Consider the following 10,820-nt stretch of genomic DNA (forward strand, 5'->3'; position numbering starts at 1 on the left):
CTGCTGCAGTGTACAAATCAAACTTGCAGCTTTTACAATTTCAGTGTTTTGGTAAGCATATGGCTATGTACTTTCTGTTGCCAATATCATAACTGCTTTTTCCATTACTGGATAATTCATGCCTTTCAAGGATTTATAAATATTGTCATATTTAAAATGTGTGGTTTTGGAGAAATTGTTCTATTTCCCCCTCCAATTCTTTGTCTTCAGGGTCAATTCTTTCCCTTTCCAAAAAAGTGATCTGTAGTAATGGCTGTGTTGACTTCAAAGCTGGGGTGCAGTAACAACGAGGAATGATCTGGTCACACTGAAGCCAACACAGAACTTGCTGCTGTGTGTTTCTTCAATGATAAATAAACAACTTAAGGAATTAGCTGCTGCAGTGTCTTGACTTTTTAGTGAGTCCTGCACCATGTGTTCATGAAGAACAGCTGTTGAACAACCCTTTTCTGTTCTCAGACCTATTCTGTACCAGCTGAAGGAGAAAGTGAGAACACCTGGGATAGTTTCTCCCTGAGAAACCTGGTGTGTGAACAGAAGTAATACTCCTCTTGTCCTTTTCCTGCCCTCTTCTGGGTTATCCAGGGCCAGTAGTTTTCTTGGGAAAAACTTGTTCTCAGAGCCATCTTCTGAGGGCTTGATTTTTGTGTCTTTGGATCCTTTCATTTCATTGCTGGTTGAGTCACAGGACTCCTTCAGAGCAATAGTGTTTTCCAAGCATTTAAAAAAAATACTGTGTTTTTTGTTGTTTATACAGTCCCATAAAGTCTGGAACTAGAGAACATCCAGTAACAGTGCTGACTGGATCTGGAGTAGTGGGTGCTGCTGTTCTTCAGCCACCTCCTGCTGTCTTTGCATTCTGTGGCTCAGATCAGTGCTGTCAAAAGGGACCCAGGAGCTCGCTTCACTGCTGGCTGTGAAATTCCTGTGTCACTTAGAACCATGTTTCTCCGGTGTGATTTTGAAGACCTCCAAGACTGTGGACTGCACAACTATTCTGGGAAGCCTCTTCCAGTGTTTGACTGGCTCCAGATTGGAAAACAGTCACAGAATGGTTTGGGTTGAAGGGGACCTCAAAGGTCATCCAGTCCAAACATGAAGTGCAATGAGCAGGGACATCTTCAACTCGATCACGTTGCTCAGAGCTTGAATGTTTCCAGGGATGGGGCATCCACCCTTTCCATGGACAACCTCTGCCAGTGTTTTCTACCCTCACTGTTAGAAAACCTCTTATATCAAATCTAAATCAACCATCCTTCAGTTTAAAACCAACATCTGACTGGTTTTAAAAAAAACAAAATTGCCAGAAAATCTGTTCCCATGCTTTTTACAGGCCCCGTTCCAAGGATTGCAAGGTGACAATTAGGGCTCTGTGACACCTTCTGTTCTCCAGGCTGAATAACCCCAGGTTCTCAGCCTTTCCTTACTGGGAGGTGCTTTAGATCTCTGGTCATTTTTGTGGTTCTCAGAAAGTTTAAGCCTCTCTTGGCTTCTACCCTGTGTCTCTCTGCTCTCTCTGCACTGCTGTGGAAAGCTGGAATTTTCCAGGTAGCTTCCTAGTAGAAAATGGCTGGCTGCTGTGAGGTCTCCCCCAAACCCCTTCCTCCTTTCAGGCTGAACAAGCCCTGTCCCCCTCAGCCTTTTTTCCCAGGCATGTGCTCCAGCCCCTGAATACTGTGTTGGCCCTCTGCTGAACTCAATCAGCTTTGGCAATGTCCTTGTATGGGGGGAATGGAACCCCAAACAGCATACAAGAAAGAGGAGATGAGCTGAAGGGGATACTCTTCCCTTCTACAGGCTGGGATTCAGGCCCAAACAGTTCAGTGTCCAGCTCAAACAGCCTGGGATCTGCTGGCTCGTGCTCACCTTTTCCCCTGCCAGGGCCCAGAGGCATTTGAGCCCCCAGTGTGTCACTGCAAGGGCTCCTTCCTTGGCTGGGCAGCCCCTGCCCTGCTCCCTGTTGAATTCACCAGGCTCCTGTCCATCCCTCTGGCCAGCAGCCCTGTCCCAGGGGTGTGGGCTGGAACTCCCACTTCAGTGTCAGCCCGTGGCTGCCTCCAGGGCCTGGAGGATGGTTCCAGCCCAGCCCATTGACCAAGGTGCTGAGCCTGGACATCCAGCCAGTTTTTCTGCCCCCTTTGTTATGTGGGCTGTAGCATCCTGAGCTGGGTGCAAGAATATTGTGTGAGACAGTGTTGAAAGCCTTGTTAAAGTTAAGGGGAAGAACATCCAGTGCTCCTTCCCTTGTCCACAAAGATACTTTATTATAGAAGGCAGGTGAGCCAGGCATGGTTTACCCTCAGTAATTCCATTCTGGCTGTTCCCAGTTGTCTTCTGTATGTCCCCAAAAACACATTCTGAAAGGACTTCCTCTGATTTTCCCAGGGACTGGGATAATCACGTGGCCTGTGCTTCCTCAGATGGTCCTTCCAGCCTTCCTCAAAGATGGGCACAACATTTGTCCTTCTCCAGCCTTTGCAATATGTAAATAGTGATTATACCTTCAGTTCCATAGTTTTAATTGTATCCATACAAAGACACTTTCACACAGGGATGAATGTTAGTGATCCCTGCACTGGCTACAGCTCTGTTTCCCAATCTGGGTTATTAATTTCCTTTATTTGAGATCATGATAATGTTGTCATTCTAAGGACTGGGCAGCTTGAGAAGAGGCTGGGGAGATGTGAGCTTTGCAGACATGCCAGTGTGTTTTATTTCATTGCTTGATCAGTTTAGACACAATACTGACAGTGATCAAAAACCTCTACTGACCAAATCAAACAGCTCAAACCTCCGCCTCCTGCCATCATTAAACATGAGCACAAAATTTGGTTACCTGAAAATGTTGATGAAGCCAAATAAGTTCTGTGTCAATCTTTGCCTTGTTTGAGTCATGTTCAGTTAAACAGCTAAAATTTTCAGTGAACCTTAGAAGAATACAAGCTGTCACAGGCTGTATTTAGAAGGCAGACCGTAAGGCTGCTGCTGTTTGAATGGATGCAGATGTTGCTGGATTAAAACAAATCTCCAGCAAGGCAGTGTCAGGTATGAAAAGTGCTGCTCCTTCCAGGAGCAGCCCAGGGACTGACCCAGCCCATGGGCAGGAGTGACGACCATCAGGGTTCTCAGCAGAAGGAGGGCATAATTGGCATTTTAAACTTTATAAGTGCTTTACTTATAAAAACTGATATAATTTTTTTTACAAAATCATTATTTATAAGAACTGTCAGGGTGCAGTGGTGTCACTCCTGACTGGGCACAGCCACAACTGCAGCCCAGGACATGTCATAATCTTGGTGGCCTCAATGAGGCCATGAGGAGGGCCAGGAGGATGTTAGGGTGGGCTGGTAGGCAGCCAGGAGGTATCTCAGACAGCAAGGGTATGGAAGGCTTGTCTTGCTGTAAATGAAATGTATCTTTGTTGTTTCACTGTCCTTGGGCTGCCGTCATTGGCAGGAACTGCTGCATGTAAGCAAGTTTTCCTCCTGTACCTAAAGGGCACTGCTGGATGGTGTCAGCCTACAAAGGGCAGGCATTAGGTCAGTGAAATGCAAGATCCAAAATTTACCTGTTCTTCGGGCACTAGAGCCCATCCTGGGGTTTACTGCAGCATTGCAAGAAGCAGGCACACAGGTGGCATAACAAAACCACCCAATTCTTCCTTTCTTGCCATGGCAGGACCAGCTTGAACTGAAATGCTCTACACTTTGCCTGGTCCTCCTCTTAAATAAAAGTAATGCATTTAACTACAAACTATTCCACTGCATTTTGCTAATCAAAACCTCCCTTGCTGCACTTTAAGCTCTGTTAGCCCTTTCTCTCTTGGGCAGGAGGACAATCTACCGGCTTTGCTAAACCTTGTTCCATTTTTAGTTTATCATTTGTTTTGTCCAGGCAACAGGAATTTTAGAATTACCTTCCTCCCCATGCAACTCTTAGCAACTCATCTCCAGCAAAAATTAATCTATATAGTGGGTCAAACTGGCACTGTAAAAGAAAAAAAAAGACATTTTATAGCCATTGTGGTTTGGTCCTAGGCAGCTACCTGAGGCACTGGTCAGCAGACTGAGAGCAACCTGCCCAAATAAAATTTCCACTAAAGATGGGGACAGACTTACCTGACTTCAGCTGAACCAAGTTATCTATACATTTGAAAGTAGTTTCTAATTAGAAGTAGCTTGCTTTTTACCAAGACTAGTACCAGCGGAGGATGATTATCCAGTATTGTGTTCATTCCTCTTGCCAGAATATCACTATAGAAAAGATTCTATCACTTACATGCACAGGAATATTTCCCTGTAATGAAGCAGTTCTCTGAAGATACAGTATTTGGTTTAAACAGGTGACCATAATATTTTGATTTGCCAATACCCGTAGAAGAGTGAAAATAGTACCTCACTTTTCATAGACCTCTTCTGTGGCGCATAATGCAGCTCTAACCTGGGCTGCTTTCAGATTAAGCTTTTTGCTGTTCCTAGAATTTAAATTACCAATGCAAATGGTTCCCAGTATTTAAAGAGTCAAAGTAGCAATACAAACACTATCTATTGTAATAACCTTTTCAGAGTGACCAAGAACAAGCATGTTTCTGCTCACTCAGTGCCACAAGGAGCATGCTGGTGTGCCAGAAATCACAGAAGCTTACTTTAAAAACCCAATCAAAATATCCTTAAAGGTTTGGTCTTTGTTAGACTCACACTTGTAAATCTTTAAAGGGCAAATTGTCCTGTTGAATGATTACATAAAGTAACTGAAGAGCCTTGCTGTCAGGCTGTCTTTTGCTGAATCTCGTCATCCTTCTGCAATAGTCTGAGGTCTGTTGGGTTTTTTTTTTTTGCCTCCCCCACCCCCAATTGGTCTCGAAGCTGTTACTCTTCCACTTTACCTGTTAAGCCTTTGATGAGATGCCTAATGCTGGGGAGCAGTGACGACAGGCAGCTCTTGGCCTTTCCAGAGCAAGGCTGCAAGTACTTGGAGAACAGAACCAGGAGCAACAGGCAGCAGCACAGGCCGTGGATACAAGTTTTCCTCTGACACAGGCTCTGCAGAAGGCCAGTGCCGTCCAAGACACAGGATCTGCTGTTATCCTGAGGGATTTCCAGGCATTGCAATAGGGCTGGTACTGCACAGCAACTTAATGTAAAGACCGGAGAGGTGGGGCAGGGACATGGCAAACATTTCCAATCCAGCCCGGCCAGTTAACCCTCAGAAAACACCCGAGACAGATTTTCTTTGATCTTTCTTGCTTTTGTGTCCAGTAACAGTCAACTGCATTAAAATGTATATAAGGATCTTCAAACTTCCCACAAGGAGGTAACAAAAGTACAGAAGAAAACTCTTCCCACAGCATCACACTTGAGCTTGATTCTAATGTGTGGTGGACACAGATTTAACCTATGTGGACCAGGAATCACAATACCAAACACATCTAACTTCTAACAGCTTAGAAGAGCCCGTGGTGCACTCCCCACAGAGCAAGAGACAAAATGTAATGTATTTAGCACAAGGAGAGGGAGGCTGGCACAAGGGTAGCTGCAGCCACTGTGTTATTTAATGCAAGCCCCACTGCATTTGGTAATTAGACCTGACACCATCTTTGAAGCCATCTGATGGAGATTTAAGGGAACACTTCCACACAAAATCAGTTTCTCCCTCCTAATTGCTGTGGCTGCGAGTCAATAGCAGCAATGAATAATGAACCCTGGATCCTCATCCCCAGCCCATCCCAGACATGTTTTGACTCCATTCTTGACTGTCCTGCTCTCCTGACCCCATCTCCCACCCTGCTGAGCAGCTGTTCAAAAGGAAACCACACAAGTGTGGATTACACACAGCAGCATGACCCTCTGCACCGAAAACTCCAGCACCCATCTTTCTGCTCCAGAGGGCTCTTAAACCACAAACTGCTGCTGCTCCTTGTCCTACCTCTGGGTCACACACACACACACACACACACAAAAAGGCAATTTATCTTCTCTTGGGGATTAGAAGTGATATAGCCCTGGCTGATATTCAGTACCCAGGAACTGCCATCACCCAGTGTGGTCCAGGACTCCAGCCTAATTCTTATGCTTTGTACAGTCGGTGTAGTGTTAAGAATATTTGTTAACCACATCGATAGATCTCTTTTACTTGCAAAGAGTTAAAGCCACATTCTCTGAACTCTTGAAAATACACAACCTCCCTTTCTTCCATTCTCCTATGGTCACAGCTTTCTGCTTTGTTCAGGTCTCTTTCTTTTCATGTCCAGGTCTCACTCTCCACCACAAACACAGCTGCACTAAAGCTTGCTCTCTTGTCATTCTTACTGCCTTTCTGTCAGCAGAAAGGGCTCCGTTTGCACCCTGGCCCAGAATCATCACGTTTTCATATACGCACTTGGGTGTTTTCTCCTCTCAGACTTTCCCTAAAGCTGAGTATTCGACACGGGGACCTGCGAGACCAGCGCCATCGGTACCCACGAGAGGAACGGTGACGGCGCGGCACCGCACCAGCTCGGATGCTGCGATTTCGGGAAGCAGGTGTTAATTTCCGAAGGCAAGTTTGATCGCGATTTGCTTACCGGTTTTAAAACCGGCAAAGGAAATCGCTCGGATGTTTGCTTTAAGAGCTGAAAGGCGGAGGGTTGTACTCTAATTAAATACCCTGCTATTAACTGGCAATTAAGAACAGCTCTCGCGCCCGATGTCCCGCCGGCACGGAGCGCTCGGGACGGGCAGAGCCGGGGCTGGCGGGCGGCAGAGGGCGGCGCTGCCCCGCCGTGGGCACCCGGGGACCCCCGCCACCTCCCCGGCCGTGGGTTTAACCCTCGGACCGCCCCCCCTCCGCGGACACCCACCCAGTCAGATCTCGCCGTCTCCGTAAAAATCACATATAGATATATTTTTTTCTTACAATAAACAAACACAGCGCATCTCCCGCCGCGCAGTCCCCGGGCCCGGCGCCGGGCTCCGCGCGGTCCAGCGCGCAGCGGCCGTCCCGGGGCCGGGGCAGTGTCAGCGGGGGAGGGAGCGGGGCCGCCCCAGGGCACGGGGCGAGACCCGGGGGTCCCGGCCGCTAGCGGCCCTTCCTGCCCAGGGCGGTCCGGGCGTGCCGGAGCTGCCGGGCCGCCGGCACTTTGGAGAGGGGGCAGTACTTGATGGTGTGGGCATTGTCGCCGCTGGCGCCGCAGAGAGGGCAGGTGTAGCGCCGCAGCACCGGGCACAGGACGCGGCCGTCGGGTCCCTTGAGGATGTGCGTGGTGTAGAGGGCCACCGCCTCCTTGTTGTTCCGGCAGAAGACGCAGACCTGCAGCTCGGGCTTGAGCAGGCGGGAGGCGGCCCGCGGGTGCGCCGGCAGCCGCCCCGCCACCACCACGCCGCCCCAGGCGTGGGCAGAACCCTCCCGGCCCGAGTGCTCCCCCGAGCAGTCGAACACCACGGCGGCGGGGCCGCCGCGCCCGGGGAAGGGGCTGAAGTCGGCGAAGCGCTCCTCCAGCAGCCCCTCGCCGTGGTGATGGTGATGCCCGCACAGGTCCAGGTCGTGCAAGTCCAGCGCGCCCTCGAAGTACGGCCCCGCCGCCTCTTCCTCCTCCTCCTCTTCTTCCTCCTCCTCCTCGGCCGGCGGCACGGCGGCCGCTACCACCACCGAGGGAGGCTCGGCGCCGAAGCCCTTGCCGGGCCGCACGGCCTTGGTGATGAGCGTGGCCAGCCCCAAGTAGTCGTTCCAGGAGTTGAAGACGTTCCCGCAGGCGCTGTGGCTCCGGCCGCCGTAGCGGGCGCCCGGCAGGCACTCCACGGGCGGGAGGTGCCGGTGCTGCTCCAGCTTGGTGCCCGGGAATGCCTCCATGGGAGCGGCCCCTCCCTCGAGCGCGGTGCGGGGCAGCGCCGGGCGCACCGTCCGCTCCCGGAGCCGCTCCCGCCGCCCGCTCCCGCCGCCGCCTGTGCGAGCGCGCGGCCGCGCGGAGCCCCTCAAATAGGGGGCGGGGGCGCGGCTGCCGCGCTCCCATTGGCTGCTGGCCAGAGCCGCCTCGCGCTCATTGGCTGAGCAGAGCAGGGGGGCGTGGCTCGGCCGCGGTCGGGGCGCGCTCCTGTCCGGCAGGTGCGGCGGCCTGGGGTCGGGATCGGGATCGGGATCGGGATCGGGATCGGGATCGGGATCGGGATCGGGATCGGGAGCGGGATCGGGATCGGGAGCGGGAGCGGGAGCGGGAGCGGGATCGGGATTGGAATTGGAATTGGAATTGGAATTGGGAGCGGAATTGGAATTGGGAGCGGGATCGGGATCAGGAGCGGAATTGGAATTGGAATGGGAATTGGGAGCGGGATCGGGATCGGGAGCGGAATTGGAATTGGAATGGGAATTGGGAGCGGGATCGGGACCAGGATCAGGACCGGGATCAGCGTCGGGATCGGAGCCGCAGGACGACCCGGAGCGGCCCGTGTGAGCCGGACCCGACAAGGCACGGGCCCGCCGGGGAGGAGCGGTGCCGCTCCGAGCGTGCCGGCACTGGCAGGGAGGGGTCTCCGCCTGCAGCAGAGCGATGCGGGGACAGAACAAGTTCAGTGCTGTACGAGTGGGAAGAGGTTGGAGCCTTGTAAACTCGTGGAGGGCAGCAGGTGCCTTCCCTTTGGTGCTCGTAAGTTATGTGGGGCAGAGGTGATTTCTTCTTTGGACCCCTCTTAGTAAGTGGGGTTTAATTAGTTAAATTAGAGGTGGTTTGTCTGGGGTCTCAGGTGAGGTACGTGCCCTCACTGGAGTGGAGGTACATGCACTCACCGGAGTGCTGCTCAGGTATGGGGGACCAGTCTGGAATATTCAACCCTTAAAAGGGATGGGCCTGAGTGTACTGTGCCTGTGAGTGCTCTGTCTGCAGCGGGTGGATGCAGAGGCACCCTGGGCAGCAGGACAGGCAGCAGTGTCCCGCAGCACCCACCTGTTGAGCCTGGTGCACCCAGGTTTTGGTGGCCCAGCTCTCACCCCTCTGGCCAGTCCTCGCAGAGCAGCTGCTGTGCTGCAGGACAAGGGACTGTGGTGGGGAGATGCAAGTCCCCTTTGCTGCCCCTAATGGTTCCCATTCCATCAGGCCACCCAGAAACCATATCCTCCTTTGGGAAACATCACGTGTGCTTTTCCATTTGAGCAAGAGGAGTTGACAATGCAAAGATCCTATTAATTTCCAGCCCCTGGTGAGAGCTGCTGGGCTGAGCAGGGTGGGTGGAGTTTTGTCAGAAGTAAATCTGTCTCCCCTGTGCACGGCCCTGATTTGTCAGTCTAACAGATGTTCCTCTGGCGGGTAAAGCAGCTTTCCAATGTGTTTTGTTTGCATCTGAATTCGGCAGGTTTCATAAGCTCAGCTATCAGGAATACTTCCCAAGGGGCTGCCTTCCGGCGCTGCGAGGCTGGATACGCCTCCCCAGCCGCATGAAGTGCCTGGGAAGTGGGTGTATCAAGGACCAAGCAACAATCAGGATGGCTGCAGGGAGCAGAGCTCGCTGGAAGCAGTGTTTCAGAGCATGAATTCTCTGGTTGGAAAATGGGACTCATTTCAGTACTGAAAACATTTGCAGAGGAAGCCCTGTTCCAGAGCGTGCTCATGTGGGACACGGTTCTGCACCGGGTGACCACAGGGACATTTCACAGTTAGGGGGTGTCAGGCTCAGCCCAGAGCTCATCTCCGAGCTACAGTTATGTGACAGACCTTTGCTCTCCTCAGTGGTGTTTCAGGGCCTGATTTGCACTGCAGCCAGCAGCGAATGGCAGAGGTAACAGATGGGTGACAGGGCACAGGGTGATCAGTCAGAGTGGCTGAGCATCACTTCCTGGAGCAATTGTTGTATCTCATCTTCTGTAGACGTTTTAAGAGGCAGAGTGAATAATTTCATATCACATGTAGCAGTGTGAGTAGCTACAGGCAGAGAGGAAAAGGGTCCTGTTCCCCTCACTGCCAATGCAGGGAGTGATGAAGAACATGGAGCAGCATAAAAAATATCCTCACTAGGAAAATATTGTGAAGGATAGACCCCTGTCACCAGCACCACGGTAACAGCACCCTCTATTTGACCAATAGCTCAGCAGAGCTCATGTGCCTCATGTTTGAGGTATGTTGCAGAAGTTATTTCATTGCTTTCTTTGCCATGAACCCTCATGTTCCAGGTGTTTAGCACTCAACAGCTCCACTCAGGCATTAGGTCCCTGCAGAGCTGTCAGGCGTTGTCAGACTTGCACCAACCTCGTGCCAGCTGATTGGGGTCACCCAGTCACAGTGCTGGTGCAAGAGCAGGGAATCCCACTGTTGATAATTGGAACAAATGAATGTCTTGGGGAAACTCTTCATCAGTTTCAAGCAGTAAACAAAATATGTGGTCAAGAAGAGCTAATGAACAAGTAGCTGCTTCTAGGAAGGATTGGTGTTTTGGTGTGCTTTGAAATGTTCTTCATTTGAAACACTGAGAACTGCATGAAAAACTACTGCTTTGTCCTCAGCTGGAAGTTGGGATTATTTCTGACTATGCCAAACTCCCCTTTAGGCAGTCCTTGTCAGGACTTGGGCAGTGTGAGACCACAGCTGTCTTGGTGGTGTCTCATGTGAGCTCTTGTGGCAAGGCTGCACAGCAACCCTGGGAAACTATCATCTGGAGCAGAAGTGACAAATAGCTGTTGGCACTGTGAATTCAACACCACGGGCCAAACTCTGCCCAGCCAAGGGGAAAGTTTTCTGCTCCCTTGGAGCAGCGAGAAACCATGTCAGAAATTCAAGCTGATCTGAGCACAGGAAGCCATCAGATCTGCTAGGGTCTGAGAAATCTGCTTGGGGGGACTGGTGTGGGAGTTCCCACTGG

At 51.3% G+C, this 10,820-nt stretch overlaps 1 protein-coding gene across 1 annotated transcript; it reads right to left on the reverse strand.

Moving 5' to 3' along the window:
* Positions 1-104: 104 nt before the first annotated feature.
* NANOS1 (nanos C2HC-type zinc finger 1) lies at positions 105-7,911 on the reverse strand. The gene has a single exon (XM_039553607.1). The coding sequence runs from the start codon at positions 7,825-7,827 to the stop codon at positions 7,057-7,059; it is 771 nt and encodes a 256-aa protein (XP_039409541.1). The 5' UTR covers positions 7,828-7,911; the 3' UTR covers positions 105-7,056.
* Positions 7,912-10,820: the final 2,909 nt, after the last annotated feature.

The sequence above is a fragment of the Corvus cornix genome, chromosome 6, assembly GCF_000738735.6.
Source record: "Corvus cornix cornix isolate S_Up_H32 chromosome 6, ASM73873v5, whole genome shotgun sequence".
NCBI lineage: Eukaryota > Metazoa > Chordata > Aves > Passeriformes > Corvidae > Corvus > Corvus cornix.

What these genes read in the sequence shown, in the direction of transcription:
- NANOS1 (XM_039553607.1), bottom strand. Translation starts at nt 7,827, where the DNA reads ATGGAGGCATTCCCGGGCACCAAGCTGGAGCAGCACCGGCACCTCCCG.